Below are 22,042 nucleotides of genomic sequence, written 5' to 3' on the forward strand. Positions count from 1 at the left end.
GTATGTGTAAAGCTCTCAAGAGTTCTCTACCTTTTAAGGAAGCTTAGGACCACCATTAACAGACCGTATTTGCTAGCGGTGTATCACGCGCTGTTTCACAGTCACCTCACGTATGGCCTGGTTCTGTGGGGCCATTCTCCATTGACACAGGAATTACTTCTACTACAGAAGAAGGCGCTGAGGATAATAACATCTTCTGGCTACAAAGCACACTGTCGTCCCATCTTCATGGAGCTGGGTGTGTTGACTGTTTAAAGCCAGTATTTCCTCAACATCTTAATCCTGCTGAAGGTTAATATCCACCCATTTTGTTGTCAGAGACAATATACATAGCACAGCCAGAGGTGGCTGTGTACATAGTCACCATACCCGCCAAGCTTGTGACATTGATTTGCCGAGATGCCTCCTAGCTCGCTCACTGATGAGCTATCCTTGGTCTGCGATAAGGTTTTTTAATTCCTTGCCGGTGCATGTACGCAACCTGGACCTAGATGATTTTAAGAGGGCCCTACGTGACAGGCTGGTTAATAGGCCTCTTTTACAGCCTTGAAGAACCAGGCAACGCAACGAGCCACTTTTAGCCATTGCCAAGGTGTAAATAGTAGTGTGTAAATTATTGTCTTAGTATTAAGTAAATATGACGCAGTCATACCGATGATATCATCGGTCAACGACATAGACGTCAAGTATCCAAGTAAGTATCCAAGTAATACAGCCAGAAAATATTAATTCTAAGTTGAAATAGCTAATTGCCTTTAATATGGGTTTTAAGTAGGAATTTATGAATTTATTTGATTACGTATCGTCAAATGGCTTAGATTGATAAACTTTGCTCAATAAAGTATGGATTTAAAATACTGATTACTATTCCATATCAATAGACAATGAAAAAAATAAAATCTCTATTAACCGTTAGGCATAGCTACAAGTTTTGCATTTCTGCATTCCACTTTGTAATTACTTGTTGTATGGCTATAGAAAATAAGACAAAGAAATGTACTATGTAAAATGTTGTTTCGGTGTAAAATAAACAAAAATTAATATAGAACATGGAACATCCCATAGGTAAGAGCATAGACAAATATTTATTCTATTTATCTATGGTAAGATATTGGATTAAATAATCTATCATAACAGCTCAAACTTAGTTACCTATGTCTATATCACTAGAGAGCAAAGAGTTACTTGAATTGGTCATACTCTGTGGTCTATGATTAAGTTTTGTCTACTGTGTCTACTGCTTCTCATCAATGCACATCACTCGTCAGCTGGCTCAAAAAAACTCTCAAGTGTCAAGTCCAAGTCCAAGTCCAAGCCAATCCAAAAGCCAAGTAGAATTTAAAGGTGAGGGAGGAATGAGATGAGGATTAGGTAGGAAATTATTATTAACTTATGAATAACGAATGAGTGAAAAGTCATTATTGTTAAGTGTTTAAGAATCGATTATGGTGTGTATGATACAATTTGCCATGATTTAGTTCAATTACTTTGTTGGCTACATTTGCTTGGTGAGTATTTTTCTAAACCATGATAGCCTAGGCTATTCCTTTCAAGAAAACATTTGTAAGGCTCGACCCAAATTCAGTTGGCGTTTTTAATGTATTTAATATTTTCCAAACGAAATAAGATAGGCCTACACTTACTGTGGTACAGGTTATATGAGAAGACTCAATTTCAAATTACCTTACTTGCACTTCACCAAAGTTGTGTTTTTTTTTTGCGACAAAACTTTGGTAGGTATCTGACTTCATCGTAATATCAAACTAAAACTATTGTCAATCGATAACTCCTCTACTATTGATAGTCATAGATCATTTCATATTTTAACCATAGATAACCTGATGGGTGACAGGCCGAAAGCATATGTTCCCCTTTTTTGAGATAAAGAGCATTTTAAGGTAACTAACCTCTTCCTAAACCTAATCACAAAACCCAATTCAGTCTGGGTGGGAGCAGTGATTTCCCCTATTTTTCTAGGTTATTTATTGCAGATTCTCTGTGGAACTGTACCCTAATTATTGGCTACTGAACAAAACTAATAGCCACATACGTATGGGTGAACTGGGTTGAAAGTAGTTTGGGCAGAATATACAATAGGTACTTCAATAACTATTAACTTACTGGTGTTAGGTTTGAGTTAGGTAACTTACTTGGTTTGGGCTTGATAGGAGCTCATTAGAGTCCTTAATTACTTCAGATATAACTGTCTTAATTCAGATGTATTGAGGACGTTTAATTTTTTAATTTAAGTTAGATACCTCATGACATTTTTTAAAATGTTTATTTTATGAGGTCTTTTACCAGCTATACTGGCATCATCTGACACATCCCTAAAACTGCTGGATAAGTTATGTCGTATTTTTGACATTGTTGGGGACTGACCCAAACAGTTGTTGGACTAGTCAATGGTTGGCATTGGCATAATGGACTTTGGTGTGAAATGGTGGGTTTCATCCCCGGGATAGACTAAGTTATACACCAAGATTATCCTGTGATTTGAACCGTATTTCATTGAAGCTTTTGTTTTTAAATGCCACTTTTGTGGACACTAAAACCATAGACAAATAGAATAAATATAGACTGTCAAAGGAAGGTTCCGGCGCCCACCACTAGGTTTGTTGTGTAGTTACGGCACACACCGCTGTAGGCGAGGAGCGCAGGAGCCGTATGTGACCAGCAGACGCTGCAGTGGTGTGACCTAGCGGTGGACGACAGAACTTATGCTAACCGCAGCACAGCTGACGGTCTATATTTATTCTATTTGTCTATGCTAAAACTAAAAAAAAACCTTAATAAAACTTAACCATACAGGTTAATTTAAAAAAATATTTCTATATGCCTAGACCCCTGCTATATCATAAGTAATTGATAATTTGGCATCATTCAGCCACATGGACCATGATGTTTTGAACCAAAGATTTGGTTTTGTTAAATATTTTTTGTTAAAGCCATATTACTTAATCTTTTTAAATTGTAGGTTTAGAACAATAGTTGCTTCAGTAGTTGGGTTACAGTATATTTATTCTTCTCTGTACCCCTAATTGTATCCAAACCAAAATTTACTTACTTTTTGAGTTTTGAGTTATTTCCTCAGTTATGATAATTAATTTGCACTTATTTTAGGTTCAGCAACATCATGGATATAGTAGAACCGGTACCAATCATCTTCAATTGTTAGATAGGAAAGTAAATCAACAGACAAAAAGGTTCCTGGCTTCTCTAGTATGAGGTAGGAGACAAAGAGATATTTTTTATTCATTAAGTGGAGCAAATTAAGTCAATTTAACATTAATCAAAAGAGTGACTGATATTTTGTAAACGCTCAATGTTAAACATAGCGTTTGGCATTTAACATAAGAGCACCTAATTTAAGGTTTTTGCATCACTGTAAAAATTACATTTATCGCTACAAGCCATAAACTCCTAATAAATTCCAAATAATAACTTTAAACAGAATGATGTTTTAGTAAGATGGTCCGTCGATCATACCGGTATACCTATATATTTTAACAATAAATATAATTTATATTGCATGAAATGTCTAAATAAAATGTAGTAGCCTATAGTTTGTGTCAAATACAAGCAGGCCCTTCCCATAACCACAGTTGTTATTTTGTACCTAGTAATCTCAACCAGAATTTGCTGTTGAGTTCATTTAATACCACTAGCGTCTAGTTGTGTGAGCCCTTCCCTCACCCCTCCCACACACTATGCCAATTGACACGATCTACTGTAGACTATATATTATTTGGGTTTATCTCTTTGATAACCAGATTGAAATGTATTTCAATAAGAAATTTTTACATGATTAAAGAATTGTGCATAAAAATAATCCAACTACTGTTGTCTTTGTCAAACATTTTAATTATCGAAACTAATCATTAGAGAAGTTTTGCATCTTCTAAAAAAAAATCTTTCTAAATGCAAACGCTCAACGTTAAAAAAAGCGTTTGGTGTTCAACATATGAGGGCCTAATTTAAAGTTTTTGTATCTCCGTCAAAATTACATTTATCGCTAACACTAAACTTAAAATGGAGCAGAGGTTTTGTATTTATCAATGCTTGGAGGTTAGGATTGTGCAATATACAGGGTGTTTATAAAAAACTTTATAACTTCAAACAACCATATATCCTTTATATTCCATTTAAATCTATCTAATAACAATCAAAGTCTAGGAAATATTTCAAGTTTTGGTGCATATAATAAGAAGTTTCCGTTACTTCGAGTATTTTCCGTTATTTGCACACAAATAATCAAGTCTAAATGCCAGTTTGGACCAAACATGACCTCAAATAACACAATTTATTTTAGCAAACACTCTCCTGATTCGTTCTATTAACTTAGTTATTTTTTGGTGTTAATTTAATTGGCAAAGACACAATCCTTAACTAAGCTCCACATAAAAAAGTCACACAAGATAATATCTGATGGCCTAGGAGGACAAGAAGTTGGCCCATAATGGCCAATCCAATGGTTTAAGAATAACCTATCCAGATAATCTCAGACAAAGTATCTCCAGTGTGAAGGAGCACTGTTCTCTTGAAAAATTAAATTGTTTTGTAATCCTTCTAGTTATGGAATAGCAAAATTCAGTATATTGAATCTTTGTTCTGCTTCAATTTGTTACAGAGATTTTGAAAGTAATAACTTTAGTATGTTTTCTTGCCGAGATAGCTCAATGTTAATCTTATGGAGAATAAGCATAAATATTAATATTATTTTTCATTAAACCTATATAGATAAGACTTTTTTCTGCTTCATATTATCTGTTTTGATATTTTTTTTACTAAAAATTCCTTTTTTGGCAGTTACCATTGCAGCAAACCTACGTATTCGGTTCCTCAGTTTTAATCATAAAGAGAATAAGAAAAAATCAATTTCTTATTAGTCCGAGAAGTATAGAATAAAACCTTAAAAACAATACAAGAAAACGTTTTATGGTTTTATGTTGTAGTTTTGGGTGTGCAGAGTCGGATTTTCCCAACATTGGACAAATTTTGAAAAAAGTTACCCTAAGCATTTTCTATGCACAATTTTCTAAATATTGACTTGGGACCAACATCGATATTTATTGGGGGGTCAGTACTTCATTTCGATGGGAAACTTATTTTGGCCGCTATTTTGGATCCACCTTATTGGATATAATTTTTTTTTTGTTGTAACGACAGTGTTGTGACACATTATTACTATATATACTAGATTTTCACGCATATTCCATTGCCAAAATCCGTTTTTAAATACTTTTTTTTGTTTTAAACGTTTTGTACTTTGACATTTTTTTACGATTATTTTCCTTATCTTCAGTTAGTAGTTCATTCTTAAATAATTAATGATGTAAGGGCTTTCATTTGAGCTATTGATCATTAAAATTTGACAAGTTAGAGACAAGATACCAATCCCAACAAAATATTAAATTTAACTTTTTATAAATCAGTTTTTATTAAATGATTTATATCTCGGGTTCTTAATACGTCACCAAGTTCTTTCTGGTCTCAAATTACTCAGTAGAGAATTAGGTTTTTTATTTTATTAGTCACTAAATAATATCTGACTAATTAATAAAAAATGAGTCATGCATCTTAATTTAGGTAATATTAAATTATTTGCATTTGAAATTTGTCTTTAGTTAAGTACATATATCCCCAATTCTAATAACTCCCAATAAATAATCCATAACTTCAGTAAAAGTCAATACTTTGATGAATCTTTTAAGATTATAAAGAGTATTGGGAGTTATTTTTCGATTTGGGGGTATATGTCTTAAACTAAAGACAAATCTCGAAAAAAAATATTGTTAAATAAGACAGACTTATATTAAATTTGTCACATTTTATTTAGTGATTAAAAAAATTAACCCATTAACATTTACTGAGTAATATGAAACCAGAAAGAACTTGGTGACGTATTAAGAACCCAAGACATAAATATTTTAATAAAAATGTATTTCTAAAAAGTGAAATTTAATATTTTGTTGGGGTTGGTAACTAGTCTCTAACTAGTCATATTTTAATGATCAATAGCTCAAATGAAAGCCCTTACATTACTATATGTTTAAGGCTAGAACGAACTGTAAGCGTTAATATGTACTAGAGATATAAGAAAAAAATAATCTTAAAAAATGTTCAAAATACGAAACGTCCTTAAGAAATGTATGCAGGAGAGTTTTCGTTTGAATATATCTTTAAAACGAAAAAAGATATTTAAAAACTCATTTTGGCAATGGAATGGGCGTGAAAATCTAGTTTAAAATAATGTGTCACAACATTGCCATTACATTAAAAAAATTATTTATATCCAATATGGCCGATCCAAGATGACGGCCAAAAACACGTTCCCTATTGAAATGACACTGTCATTACATTTAAAAAAATATTTATATCCGATAGGGGGATCCAAAATGACAACCGAAAACACGCTCCCTATCGAAATGAAGAAATGACCACCCAATAAATATCGGTGGTGGTCTGAAGTCAATATTAATGAAAATGCATGTGGATTTTTTTAATTTTTCCAATGTTGAGAAAATCCGTCATATTAAATCTTGATTCTAGGGGTTTTCCAGTAGACCGATTTTTGGTAATTTTTACTATGTTACTCTGCATACTCAACACTACAACATAAAACCATAAAACGTTTTCTTACAATTTTTTAAGGTTTTATTCTATACTTCTCGGACTAATAAAAAAATTGATTTTTGCTTATTGTCTTTATTATTAAAACTGAGGAACCGAATACGTAGGTTTGCTGTAATGGTAACTGCCAAAAAAGGAATTTTTAGAAAAAAATACTATAGCAGATAATATGAAGCAGAAAAAAAGTCTTATCTATATAGGTTTAATGAAAAATAATATTTATATTTATGCTTATTCTCCATAAGATTAACATTGAGTTATCTCGGCAAGAAAACATACTAAAGTTATTACTTTCAATATCTCTGTAAGAAATTGAAGCAGAACAAAGATTCAATATACCAAATTGTTAGGTTTTTTGTGTTGAATCTAATGGTGAAAAAATAAATTTGAAATTATAACAAACTTTGAACAAAATATTAGAAAAACATATATTTGAGGTAAAAAAATCTTATTTTTTAGCACATAATACCCTGAAAATTCATCTTTGGGTTACTTTGTCTGCCTAGTTCTCATATTTAAGGTTGGAAATATAGTTCTACATGTGTTTGCCAATTTTTGTAGAAATCGGCCAATCCTGGAACTATGAATCGACGAATTTGCAGTCATCTTGTCGATTTGAGGGCCTCGCGGCGGCCATCTTGGAAAAACCCGACTTCCGGTTGTCCGATTTTGGTAGACTTTTTTCCTGGTACTTTCTACACCTATTACTACCAAAAACCGTCGAAAAACCATTTGTTGGAATTTGTTCTATCTCAAGTGCCTATATTTACTCGACTAAACATATCAATGGAAACATTTCTACTCTGATTGTTGATGTTTCCAAACACAGGCCGTGTTTGGTCCGAACTGGAATTTAGACAATTGTTTGTGTACAAGAAAACAAATTGAAGTTGGTAAAAACTCCTTCAAATTTACAAAAACTTGAAACAATTTCCTAGACTGATTGTTATTTCATAGCTTTATGTGAAAAAAATTAAGGTTCTACGGTTGTTTGAAGTTGTAAAGTTTTTTTATAAGCACCCTGTACTTGGTTGTGATTGATTTTGTAGTTATAGAGAATCACTTGAACTTTATCAGCTTTAGGAGCTATAACTGATCAATATCATTTCACTTTCCATTATCTTCAAAAGGGTTTTCACGTTTCACATAGAACTTCTTTTGATAACACTACAGTATTTCATAATTCAGGGTGAATCTAAAACGTTTTTTATCAATTTTGAAGAAAAGTCCAAGCAAGAAATCTAATTACGCTTTAAAAATAAACTCAGCATATACTTCCAACTTAGGTTGTCTTTAATTGTTTACACATAACAGCTGGCTTTAACAGTTCAATAAAAAACTATGATAAATCCTTTGAAATAGAGGGCCCGCTATAAGTTAATGGGTAAAGGCTTATTGCTAAAAGTGTTGGTTTGACCAAGGATGGAACCCGGGTCTGCTGGGTGATAGTCGGAAGCGTTAGCCATTGAGCTATGATAGCAGTTATTTAACGCAAGTATTTAGTTAACGTAAGGTGCAAAAACTCTCTAATAACAAAAAGTAAATGTGAAAATTAGGTTCCAAACAATAATTGTTGAAATTATTTACTTGTACATGTTTGCAGAAGATTGTCCAGTGATTCAGTCCTCAAAGATGTCATCCAAAGGTAATTTAATAGAGGGAAAACCGCCGGTTTTATCAACCATGTCTCCTCCTACCCCCAAGCTGGCTTTAAACTCTGATTTGAATGAGTTTGTTTGCGGCTGGGGTGCTGCGATTGTCAACATCACCATCACTTTTCCGCTCAACAAGATTATCTTTCGCCAGGTACTTTGATTAAAAATTATAATCACCATATTGGAATTATTTTGGTCCCTGATTAAACATACTCGTTTGTTGATCAGCTGAAGACAACGGATAGGTTTATCCCTTTATCCAGAGGGTGGATTGATGGTCCAATAGTACTTTAACCAAAGAGGAAAGGGAAATATTTCCTGAAATAAGAGAGAATAATTTATTCTAGAGGTTAAATACCTTATTGTTGCCACTGTAATCCACTGTCGTCTGGATGGCGACCGGTTTCGACACTCATGGTGTCATTGTCAAGCCTTTAAGACGTGTTGTCACTCCTATGTTTGTGCGTGTCTTGTGTATTTATTTTCCAAGACTTTATGACGACCTCCTAGGAGTGACAACACGTCTTAAAGGCTTGACAATGACACCATGAGTGTCAAAACCGGTCGCCATCCAGACTACAGTGGATTACAGTGGCAACAATAAGGTATTTAACCTCTAGAATAATATTGTTAAGTAATCCAGAAGGCAACACCTCAAAAATGAAGAATAATTTAGTTGAAGCACTCAAAAGTTTCTTGATGGGTTAGCCTCTGGATTAAGATAGGATATAGCGATATTAAAAAGGTTTAGATTACATTTTGCGTCAGCTGATCCTTGTTTTATAAATAACTACAGCTGTTTCTTGCTGCTAAAAGCACATCTTCAGGTTAAGAACGTTAAAACAATTTTCCCATTAATGAATGAGGTCATCAGCATTTATATATTTACTCTTCTTGTGCACCTCTCGTTTGGACTACTTCGCCAAGTTTTTTTTAATAAATGTCGTATTGTGTTTTGTGTCCAAGTAATATATTTTGTGTCTATATATAGTAGTATATATATAGTATAATATAGTTGTGCTAAGCCGCTCTTATACAAAGCCAGTTTGGCCTCGTGTAAACGAGTCTTTGGAGACGTTTTGAGAAGTGCACAGAGTTGGATAAATGAATGAAGAAATGTTGGATGTATCTTTGTCAGAAAATCAATTATAGGGCTGACTCAGATTTAGTTAACCTACTGAATATGATCGTAAATTAACCAAACCTACTACTTAAATTTAAATCAATTTAGCCTAAAACTAGAAATAACCATGTGGCATTAGTTCTCACATGTTATCACCACCCTTCATTACTTGAGTTGGAGATGACTTAGCAAATAATTGTGACTTTCGACTTTGGGAATTGTAATAATCAGTCAGCAGACGTACTAAACTAACCTTACCTTTGTGCTGTAAAACGTACTACAGACAACCGATAAATTCAGTTACGTGCAAAACAGCCTACCTAATTTCTACCAAAATGTCTCTGAAGAAAGATATTTAAGGTTGGCCGTTGCACTTTTACTGGACACGGCCATTTCATAAGCACTTACAGACAGTCAAATAGCAACGTTTTAAGCCATTACAGAATCAACTCTTGGGATGAGAAATATTACCCGTGTAGATTTTAATTTGTTTCAATATCCAGTAACCGATCAGTCTCTGCTATCTAGTCATTGATTATTTAATTAACTTGTGATTAATGATAATTAGTTAAATATGAAATTAAATTATGTCTTGATTTAATTGAGTGGTCAAAGGTCTGTTACAAAACCCATTACCCATTACAAAAGCCATTACACTTATCTTTGAAATAATTGGGTGGCAAACTTTAGGTATCATTTGATGAAGAAATCTCAATTAAATATACTCAAATTATTATTTTTTGTAAAATTAAAAATTACAGTTTCCCTTTTTTGGCAGTTTTAATTGATTGTTTCGACTTTCTAAAAATAGAACTTTACATTCACAGCTGGTTCTATTAAAAGTTTGGCAACTAGTATAAGCCAAGTCTCGTGACTCTCACATTCTAATGGCTAATAACACCTGGCTCTGCTGGTGGCTATTGTCCAAATTATTGTCAAGTCTCCTGAGCAAGTATAACTCCGCGCAAGCCAATTTTTATTCAATATATTTAACTCCTGTAGGGTTTTACATTTGACTGTAAAAATAACTTAACAGTCTTGTAGTTATTATATAAAAATTACAAGTAAAGTAAATTATTAAGATTTTTTTGTTAGGCTGCAGCACAGAAGCGTTTTTACATTCCTTCAGTCTGAGATTAAGGGTTGCGGCATTATCATTTCAATAAAATCCATTAGTGATTGGTGGGATTTGAACCCTGGACTTCGGGGATCAAAGTCCCGCGCCCTAACTAAGACCAGCTTCCCATTATTGTGGGTAGTAAATCAAGTAATTTTTTTAAATGCTAGGTAGGCTACAGTTTTGAACACTGAATGTAGTAATGTGTTCCTTATCACTTAAGTTATAATTTAACTGCAGAGTTACGTGATAAAATGATAAAATCAATTTAAATTGAATAAATTTGTATGATTAAGCGATGCAGAAAAAGCATCCGCATGCGCCGTCTCACGTTTTAAAGGTTAAGCGCCCAATCAAGGGTTAAGATATTCAACTTAGACTCTCAACTTTAATATTTTATATTTGCTTGTCTGCAGATGTTACACAATGTTGGAGTTTCTGGAGCAATCAGACAAATGTCTAAGGAAGGTATTCTGTTCCTCTATCGTGGTATTCTCCCTCCTCTATGCCAGAAGTCCATCTCCACCTCGCTCATGTTCGGCATCTACGAGAACTGTCGCTCAAGGTTGGTAGATCTGGGCGTGCCCAAAGTCACCAGTACCTTCGTAGCTGCCAACATCGCAGGAACGACGGAAGCTATTCTTGCTCCCTTCGAGAGGCTACAAACTCTCATGCAGCATAGTCAATTCCACTCGGAGTTCAAGAACTCCCAGCACGCCATCAGGGTAATAGCTGTAAATTACGGTATCAGAGAATTCTATCGCGGTCTTGTTCCGATATTATTGCGAAACGGACCGTCGAACTTGTTCTTCTTCATGGCCCGAGAACAAGCGGATGCCATTTTACCTAAGGCAGATTCTTTAATTGGAAGTACAATGAAAGGATTTGTCATTGGTGCTGTGATTGGAGCAGTTGGTAGTACAGTGTTTTACCCTCTGAATGTGATCAAGGTTCACGTACAAAGTCGGCTCGGCGGGCCGTACCAATCGACATGGGGTGCTGTTCGCGAGATTTACTATGCTCGTGATGGCAGTATGCGAAAGTTTTACCGAGGAGTACATATGAATTATACCCGATCTTTCATTAGCTGGGGAATTATTAATGTTGCTTACGAGAAATTAAAAGAGCTTTTAAGTCAAGAATAGGTTAGTTTATTTGAATTTTATTTATTGTATTCCAGCTGTTTTAAGCTGTGTATATGTGAAGTATATTTTTGTTAGTTTGAATCGTACTACGCCAAATGCTGAATCTGTACATATACTTGTTCTATTATAGCCATAGGTGTACATTTGATTATGTAATATACAGTTCATGTTCTATGAAGTTATGTGTAGTTTGAAACATTGATGTTATACGAGTGTCAATCCTATTAAATTACTAGCCCTGTATTGTGGTTTAAGAGTCGTTGGAGGCTAGCGGACATCTTGGATTATTTCAAACCGCTGTTAAATGGTTCATCCAAAAATATTTTTTCAAATACCAAAGTGATTGTATTTTAAAATATTTAAGTTAAGTCTTTGTTTCGTGCACTGTGAGATCAACAATTTTCTTTGAAGTTTAGTTGTTGTTTTCCAAGGGAGTCAATACAGGCTAACAGCCATCTTGGATTTGCCCGCCATAAGAGCAATGTTAATTTTGTTAATTTCATACAGCCGCTGAAGAGTTATTCACCATCTCAAAATATTTTTTCAAAGACCAAAGTGTTTTTAATTTTAATATCTAGTGCACTGTGTGATAGAAATTTCTTTCTACTTTTCTAATCGTTTTATGAATTAAAACGTTTAGGCTCCAAGGACTCTTAATTGAAATAGTAGGAATTACTCAGGCTCTACATTTTAATTGACTTGACTTTAAATTTGTTTGCTTAGATTATTAAATTGTTACCAATCAGTGCATCATAATACTGTACATTTTAATTGAATAATCACAGATTATTTCCGGGGAATGTTATGGTGTTTGCATTTTTTAAACTTCAAAATATATTTTTTCTATTTTTATTAAATTTTTTTTAAACCTTGGTTTATCCACAGTTATTGTAACAAAGTCCTACTTTTACTTTTCTCATCATAAAAAAATCCTCATTTGATAAATAATGGAGGTATTAAATCTATTAATTGAAATACTAACCTGTCACTGAAAAATGATAATGTTATATATTTACAGCTAAATACCTTGAAAAATCTTAAATCATTAAAAAGACACTATAAATTTAATTACCAAAAACGTACATCTAAGAATTTAGGCTAATTGTATTTGAAAATATTTAAGAGACTGAGATAATCATTTGCCTGTTGAATCAGTTGAAGTTCACAATTTGTTGTGTCTTATCAGTGCTTATATTGCGTGTTAGGTCCTCAATTAGAAACAGGTCAATGTTTGGTATTTCCTTTACTTCGATCAACACTTTATCAAACCAATCTTTGTTCAAACAAAAATATATTATCTAAAGAAAAGAAAATTGGTTGTAATCATATTTTAAGATTATCTCTTTTTTAGCTCATCTGACCACACTTCCTTGAAAATGTCCTCTTAATCTTTTACATATTTACACATCGCACAAATTAATTATTCCCATTAACCAGCTGATGAATATAAGTAGATTTACAGAAAGATCAGGTTCTATTTAGAAATGTTCATATTTTTATTATTCTTATTTTCTCTCAAGACCAAAATGAGAAGCTTTAACAGTTGCGTTGAGATGAAGGTTGTCTGATAAGATATCAACACCAGTAAAACTTTGGGGATAAACACTCAATATTAACTTATTTTGAAAGTTTGGACAGTTTTGAAACAATGATTAAACAACCAATGATCAATAGCATGTAAATCAACTTTTGAACCAATCAAAATTATGTAGCTGATTGGTTACAGTGCTCCCCTTGCAATGAAAATGTCATCAGTAGCTTTTTGATGGTTTGAAACTGGACCCAGCTGTTCTTGATCATTGGGATTTTAATAAATGCTCCTGTCTAATGAAACAGCTGATCTTAGTCAGTAACGACACAAGGCATTACTTCATTCAACACACATATGTGGGTTAAAATTCTCACTTCCCTTGGTGGTGTCCTTATCTCAATTTGTAACAATAAATAAAGACCCTAGCTCAAGTGAATTTATTTTTTATCATATCTGTGTCAAATTTGGAATGTCTTGTGTTTTTAAGCAATTATGCTACTTAAGACATTTTCTGTATGCTGGTATGTTCTCATTAAAAAACCTACACCATTACTTTATATGTAAGATAAAGTGATTGTTTAGCTTATATGAATTGCCTATTTTGTTATTAAAATGTTAATAAATGTTTTTATCAAAATGTTTGACCTGTAACATTTTATGTGTTAGCCTCTGAATGACTTGTCCTGAATCACTAAATCCTGAGAAAATCTTTACAATGGACAATTTATTTTCTCTTTTATTCCTAACTAGCTGTACCCGTGGGCTTTGCCCCATTCAACTTCACAAGTGAGCTTGTTCACATGGCTCAATCACGTCCTGGTTGAAGTTCGTTCGCTACGCTCACTCACCTTTAGGTTGGAGCTCGTTCTTTGCGCTCACTTGCCTTCAGGTTAGCTCGTTCGCTACGCTAACTCGCTTCCAGGTTGAAGTTCGTTCGCTACGCTCACTCACCTTTTGGTTTCAAATTAGCTGTAGTCATAAATTTAAAAAAATAATAGTGCTGCACCCTGTTGGTAATCCTTGTAACTTTAATGCTATTGAACATCATAGAACAGAACCAACTTGTTTAATTGAAACAGCTGTTAAGAAATTCCTTTTAAATATGAAAAATCATAAGGTTAACATGGGAAACTCCAGAGCCACTGGGGCGGAGCCCGATCAGAATAAAAACTACTTAGTTTTCCTATTTAATGCCCAAAGAATCGGTGTACCGAATTTCAGCCTCCTAGGTAAATGGGAAGTGGGAGAATTAGCGATGAGTGAGTGAGTCAGTCAGTGAGGGCTTTGCCTTTTATATATTTAGATTTTTAAACTAGCCAGAACAACAAGTTAGTAAGACCGAAAAGAATTTTGTTCAAATGTAACACAGTTCATGCATCATGTGACGTATGGATGAACACAACATTGTCTTGTCTACTGATTTGAATTTTTATATTGTTATTATCGAAGTAATTAATCTGTTTGGGCAATTTAATAAATAATATGTTAGAAAATAATCCAGCCTACAATCCAGAGATCAAGAGGAAAATAAAGTTGTTATATGCTACTTTACAAAAGGCTGATTCAAAATGTAAACTACACATGCAAGAAGAGAAAGTTATGTAAATTTTAGCCCAGTTAAAAAGCATAACAATAATTTTGTGCTTATCTTTCTACAGACATAAGATTGTGTAGATGTAAACACTGTAATTTTATTTATATAGATAATTACAAGACAAATAAACCTAAATTTACAGATATTACTAAAAATGTTGATTCTTTCAATATATATATTGGAAGCCTGCTCCATCTTTGAAATTCTCGAGCATTTTATTGTATAGATGCACTTTCAAGTTTAAATATTGAATGTAACAGCAACTTTTTAAGTTTAAAATCGATCATGTTTCATAAACTAATCAGTCCATGATAGTCGTAAATCGTAATTATTATTATAACTGCATGAGGTAAGACAGAGACTGTAGTAGAAGAAATCAAGGACTTGCGCCAAAATCTCAGGAAATTCGTTTCGAACCTTTTAATCACATGACATTTATTTAAGTTACAGAAATGTAAAAAAACAATATTCACATTTATTACATTATTATAGTACTAATTACCGACAACAGATAAACATGAGTATTCAATACTGATAAATAATACATTATGTAACATTGATCTTAGCTTTGGTCAAAGTTTGTTTAAGTTCATTCTTAGATTGAGTTAAAAAAAGAGAGAACAGGAATGTTCAAAGTTCCTTAAGTTTGTGTTAAAAGTAGGCCTAACCTATTTGTATCGTAGCTTTATAGGAACTAAAAAAGATAGTTTTGCAACATCACAACGAAAACCCCCAATCATTTTTAAAACAACAGTTTGAGATCTAGAAAATTATAACTCATCATGTAATGCAGTTTTAAACCCTTGAAGGATATTAAGTCTATGTTGTAATTCTTCTTTTTTCTCTTTACTGACTTTTCCTTTCAGTAAATTGTCCACTCTCGCATGTTCACTGTTTAAAAATTCATCACCTTTTTCTATTACTTTTCTCATTATTTTGACATAAACCTCTGCATACTTTTGTTCTTGATTACCCTTTGCGTTATCCCAAAGATCTTCAGCTCTTCGGAGAAGTTTTTTCTTCTCTTCTGCATTATTTTCTGTCGAGAATTTAGCTGCTATCTCGTCAAAATCCTTAAGACATCCTGTGCAACCGATGTAAACCCCGGATTTTGAACGGATGAATTTCTTTAAGTTATCCGCTGTAAAATCTTCTGTTTTAACAAAATCAGATGGCTCGGGCTTTCCTTGTACGAACAGTTTGACAACTGGATAATCATCCTTTTCTGCTCCATATTTCTTCGCTAGATCTGTGTTTTCTTTTTCTCCGTAGTCTTTTACAGCAACCTCTACCACAAGAAGGTCATCAACATTAGAGCTGGCTTCACACACTTTCTCATACTCCTCTTGTTTGGGGCCATATGGATAGGCAGCATCAAACTTTACAAGGGTCGCTTTAAATTTTGAAGCTACCTGCAACATAAGTTAGACCCTGTTATTACTTTAAATAACTTTTTTTTAGCAGAATCGGCATATTTTGCAATGTGGCAGTACTGTATAGCTTGCTGTATTTAAAAAAAATAGTTCAATATCAAACCTAACTTGTTATCAAGAAATGAATTGACAGAACTGTTATGTAGGCATATAGCTTCACCAATTAGATTGATTGATATTTATGTATTGACCAGCGATATTTACAACTGGATTTGATAACAAACGATAAAATAAAATTACAACAATAAAATTTTGCAGAGAACCTAACTTATATAAATTAAATTATCAGATAGGCCTAAAATTTGCATTCAATATAAATATTGATTAGTATTTTTAATTCAATGTTAATATTGATTTTATGTTATTGTTATGGGTCTATTTAATAAAAAGCTACCTACCACTCTAGAATAGTGCACTGCTGCATATAGGATAGATTAGTTTATATCAGTTTATAACATAGTTACAAATGGAGGTCTTTGTAAATTTACATCATTAACAAATTACACAACATATTTAAACTACGAGAGGCCTATATTATCAAAAACTAAACTAAGCCAAACTGAACTAAGCTAACCTCTAACTTAACCGCTGCAGGACAGTGTAAAATATTCTTTAAAAGACCCTATGGCTTAAAGAGTTCTATGAAATATACATTCAATTAATAAGTTAAGTTATCGAGAGTGAAAACAATATTTCATACGATATGCATCAAACTAATATTTCATTTGATAATAAATTGTAGGTTCTTGCAGAACTGTACCCTGCAATTCGATCAAGTGTTTGAGTTAGGTTTTTACCCGTAACATAGATTAATTTTAAGTTGGTCACTCTTGAGAACATTAAGATATGACATGATCATAAAGAGTAGTCATGGATTGAGACTGAGTTATTGAAAATACCAATAGTTTTTAGTCCAACGTTTATTAAAAATACGATGGAGTCGGATATCAGCGAGAGGTTCCCATCCAGTAACTTGGGTCTGGCCTACCAGCAAAAACTGAGTTGGAATTTAAATAGGCCCATTGAAATAGCCGTAAGCAAGCTGATCTAGTGGCAGAGCGTGGGGTATCGGTACCCAAGGTCCCGGGTTCAAATCCCCCAATTACAAATGGATTATTTCCGTGAATAAGTTAATGTAACTTAAGTTAATGTTAATGTAACCCTCTAGGACTAGCCCAAAGTAGAACTATTGTGTAAAACACTTTCGGGCCAGAACATAGCGTCCTAGGATGTGAAGGTGGGACAAAAAAAATGGAACAGCCTAAATAATGATAATCAATTAAAAAGACAGTCCACTCTGTCTTCTAGGTTATGTATTGCTCTGCCTAACCATAAATCCATACTGGTATCTATTATACTTACAAATAATATGGCTGAGATTGCTAAGATTTTTCTGGATCTGGATACTAAGCCTACATAAATCTAAAATTTGTGATTGTGTTTTACCTTATCAAATGAAAATGAATCCAATTGAACACAACCTTTGGCTGAAACATAGTTGATAATTGTAATGAAGGAGAATACTACTGTCAAATGGACATACGGTTTCATAATTGAGCACCTCTTTGTCAGGAAAACAACTTCTACAAAACTTATGAGAACCAATAATAAATTGAAACTACTAAGTAATTCTTATCAGCTCGCCGGTAAACACTGTAAACGATTTTGACGTTTGATCGTGGCGTTGTATGATTTGTTGTCTGTCTTAAACACCACAGCCTTCATCATCACAAGTACAGTATTCTCAAAACTGTAACCTTAGTTGTCAAAGCAGTACTATACTTTGTACACAAAAATAGGCTTTTTGATTTTATGCAATAAGTATACGTCAGCCGATATTTGCTTTATGTACTTTAGTAATATTCATATTTAGTCCAGTCAATGAATGATCCAAAAGTAGGTGTAGAGTGCGTGAGCAGGTAACTAAGCGATTCCTTCAGAAACTTGTTCAGGGGCTTAGGGTGTTAACATACCAAAAGTCCTGACTCCTAGGTGGTGAGCCAGGGGGTGGAGGGGGGAAAAAGGGGGGAAAAAGGTACGCATTTTGGGTTTTTTGATTATATCTCGAAAACTATCAACTTTTTGTATACTATAGTAAATTATAAAATTGAAGAAGATTAAATTTTCTACAAGAAAAGTATATAATGTGTTTATTTTGGTACATACGAGTTATAACTTATTTAATTGATATCTTATTAAAATACTCCTTCCATAAGAAATACATGTAAATTAGTATGCGAAATGGGGCGAATCCTATCCGCCCAAAGGAAATATAACTGATATTCTGGAAATATTGACAAAATTTCCAGTAATTTGACACTTTAATCATGAAATTTTGTCAAAAAATTAAAGCGAGGGTGAGCGTTTAAAAATGGGATGATTTAAGGTTTTTTTTATATTTCCAATAAAAAAACACCAAAACTCGAAATTTTGTTACCTCACCCTCGCCTTAATTTTGGATCAATTTTAATGATTAAAGTGTCAAATTACTGGAAATTTTGTCAAGATTTCCAGAATATAATTTATATTTCCTTTGGGCGGATAGGATTCGCCCCATTTCGCATACTAATTTACATGTATTTCTTATGGAAGAAGATTTTAATAAGATATCAATTAAATAAGTTATAACTCGTAATCTGTTGAACCAAAATAAACACATTATATACTTTTCTTGTAGAAAATTTAATCTTCTTCAATTTTATAATTTACTATAGTATACAAAAAGTTGATAGTTTTCGAGATATAATCAAAAAACCCAAAATGCGTACCTTTTTCCCCCCCTTTTTCCCCCCTCCACCCCCTGGCTCACCACATAGGAGTCAGGACTTTTGGTATGTTAACACCCTAAGCCCCCTGAACAAGTTTCTGAAGGAATCGCTTAGTTACCTGCTCACGCACTCTACACCTCATTCCTTGACTGGACTAATTCATTGGCCTTCATGAATGACCTTCTAGCAGAGAGAATAGACTGCATCTGGTTATTGTTATTACAATAAAAACACACAAAACAAGACCAGCTTAATACCATTGATAACACTGTTTTATCTATGATAGTACTAAATAATAATATAAAACTGTCCATTTGCATGGGCAGGCAAAATATCGCACAAAAGATTAATTGCTCCTCTTTAGATTGTCCTCAACTACGGCATTTTCTGTTATTAAAAAAAAAGTTAAAAACAAGCAAGCTGTGTGTTTGGTTTTCTGTTCTGTCTATTAAAAGTTAAATTTAATTTCCAAACAAGTCTTAAAGTTTCCTACTAATAACATTTTCATCAAGTCTTCCAAAGCAGTCTTGAATACCCAGTCGTCCAGATCTCAAATTCTGAAAGGGAGTTTGTTGAAAAAAGATTGACGTGTTGAATGAATTTAGTGCCACTTCGGCTTTTCAGATGGAAATTAATTATAGAGTTTTTTATAACTAACTTTTTATAACTAGGTGGTGTATCTGCTTCTGATAAAGCTTCTGGAACAGGATATCATGGGAAACGCAGTCAAAAGCTCTGCTCAATTTCCTTTGTTCAAAATTGTTGATATAAAAGTGTTGAGACAGATACATCACTCTTTCAAATGGATTGTGTAATAAGTTATATTATTTCTCAGGATGTTGTTTTAATTTTAGAGCTTCTTAAAATTATTTCTTTGATAGCCAAATAAGCATTTATAATGCATCATAATAATCCGTTGTTTGTATTAGCATAGTATTAGATACAAACAATATGTAGGTATACCAACCTATACGATTAGTAGAAAAATGAACAAATTAAAGGCATATATTATATGTTTCTGCAAGGAAAGGAGCATGTTTTCGTACAGTTTATGCATAGGGCGGGCGTTAATTAAGTTTACTATCATTTTGGTTTCTTATTATTTGTATATATAATATACCTCATAACTAGGAGAGCGAAGCGGTCTGTCAACATCAAAAACGCGACCATCAAATAAAAAGTCAAATCATGAAACAATAAATTTAATACAGGGCATCGGAAAATCTGACACACGATTTCTCCCATTTACTTAAGAGTTCTCCCATTTCAGGGTTTATGAGAAAAAGCACTGCAATAACTTTTGAACCATACTTTTAAAGCAATGGAGGGGGGGGGGGGGTTATACAATTATGTTAAGAATCATAAGGACCACAACATATTAAATTTGATTTAAAATCAACTAAGCCAATTAAAAAAAACTTACTTTTTTATTATTTTGTAGGGTTTTAATGGGGAAATCACATGGATTACAATGACTTTTGAACCGTAATTTTACAGCAATTTAGGTTGTTTTACCTTTTTTTTATTAAAAGGACTATAACATAAATTTTAACCAAAATTGTTTACGACCTTTTTGTACAAATCAGATATTTTGTTATTTTATGGGGAAATATCCCCATTAAATCAAAATTTCAAAAACAAAAAGCGTGGAGATGCAAGGGATTAGTACCCACATACAACATTTAATCGAAATCGGACCAGTGTCCTCTGTGGCTCTGTACGCAGGTCCGTACTCAGACCGATTTTTCCGGACAATTTTACCAGGGCTTGGGCCCCCCCAAACATATACCTACTTCATGGGTAGGGGGGAGCCGGCCTAATACAGTAGAACCTCGATAAGAAGACCCTCAATAACAATTAAGTCACCCTTGATAACAAGAGTCATTTTCAAATCCCCTTGAAATTATTTTACCCCTAATCACATGCTATTGCAAACCTCGATAAGAAGTCAACCTTGATAACAAGTCCTTTTTATGATCCCCCATGAGAGTCTTGTTATCAAGGTTCTACTCTTTACCGGTGCCTGCCAAAGCTGGATACGACCCTGGTACGCATCCACACATATCAGACAGACAGACATCACTTCAAAACCCACTTTTTTCGGTTTAGGGAAAACGCATCATGCTTCCACCCAAAAAATCCAACTCAAAAATGTTGGCAAAAACCATACTTTTCTCCATATAAGTTATAGCTACCGGTACTATGAATAGGGGGAGAAAGTAAAAATAAATGAAACTTCAGTATGAACTTGGCTTAGAAAAAACTTTAGCAGCTAGCTCCAAGTAAAGATTAGGCCTATCATCATCCTTTTATTTGTGATTTAGTAATGAACTAACCACAACTTTCCCTTTCCGTCTCCCCTTACACATCTTTCCTTTTAAGTTTAATCTATCTTTACTCTCTGTGCGAGAATCTTGACTCAGTAAAGTATTAAGAATTCGCCAAAGAAAATTTACCTATTTATTAATCTGTTATTAAATATAGGTAGATAATTATTTAGAATAATGAAATATTTTCTTTAGAGCTAACCAACTTCCATAAAACAGAACAGCCAATTCCCATCCATTACAATTGCAAGATACTGTTCAAGGATAAAGTTACAAAACCAGTTTTCACTGACTTTACTATAGAATTATCTAATCCAATTAGCTATAGGACAGGTAATGACCATGGCAACGTGACAGCAAACAATTCTTTATATGAGCAGTGTTCACATTATATTTCATTTTGGTTATGCATTTTCTTTATGATACCGGTATTTTAAATTTTCCTTTCTTTCCCAAATAAATTGCAACTATGTCAAGAAAATTTGGTTGTAACAGTAAAATAATTTATGTTTTGAATTTATTAGTCATAACAAACAATAATTTAACGCTACCATACAATACAAAGGGTTTCTATATTTGTATTCTAAAGGGGGGGGGGGTGAGTGTGTGTATATCTGTGTGTTTGTTCTGGGTTCAAAGTTAGATATACAGATCATGGACCTGGCCAATATTTAGGTCAGTTCATATTTGAAAAACTACCCTTCTGCATTCTCACC

General features: G+C 33.3%; 2 protein-coding genes across 3 annotated transcripts; one reads left to right on the forward strand and one right to left on the reverse strand.

The window, feature by feature from the left end:
* Positions 1-1,320: 1,320 nt before the first annotated feature.
* Positions 1,321-12,912, forward strand: LOC128993571 (mitochondrial nicotinamide adenine dinucleotide transporter SLC25A51-like). Of its 2 annotated transcripts, none has more exons than XM_054417543.1 (4): positions 1,321-1,371; positions 3,124-3,229; positions 8,237-8,439; positions 10,945-12,912. In XM_054417543.1, exons 3-4 carry the CDS (start codon positions 8,266-8,268, stop codon positions 11,671-11,673), a joined length of 903 nt encoding a protein of 300 aa, XP_054273518.1. In that variant the 5' UTR covers positions 1,321-1,371; positions 3,124-3,229; positions 8,237-8,265; the 3' UTR covers positions 11,674-12,912. The 2 variants fall into 2 exon arrangements, with proteins under 2 accessions (XP_054273518.1, XP_054273517.1); XM_054417542.1 differs by having other exon boundaries at positions 1,327-1,508.
* A 2,305-nt stretch (positions 12,913-15,217) lies between these two features.
* On the reverse strand, positions 15,218-17,847 carry LOC128992464 (endoplasmic reticulum resident protein 29-like). Its single transcript, XM_054416048.1, has 2 exons — positions 17,678-17,847; positions 15,218-16,210 (listed from the first exon to the last, which is right to left on the reverse strand). The coding sequence occupies exons 1-2, from the start codon at positions 17,780-17,782 to the stop codon at positions 15,569-15,571; spliced, it is 747 nt and encodes a 248-aa protein (XP_054272023.1). The 5' UTR covers positions 17,783-17,847; the 3' UTR covers positions 15,218-15,568.
* Positions 17,848-22,042: the final 4,195 nt, after the last annotated feature.

This window comes from Macrosteles quadrilineatus, unplaced genomic scaffold (assembly GCF_028750875.1).
Source record: "Macrosteles quadrilineatus isolate MER2022 unplaced genomic scaffold, UCM_ALF_1.0 Scaffold_4__1_contigs__length_99947679, whole genome shotgun sequence".
NCBI classification, from domain to species: domain Eukaryota; kingdom Metazoa; phylum Arthropoda; class Insecta; order Hemiptera; family Cicadellidae; genus Macrosteles; species Macrosteles quadrilineatus.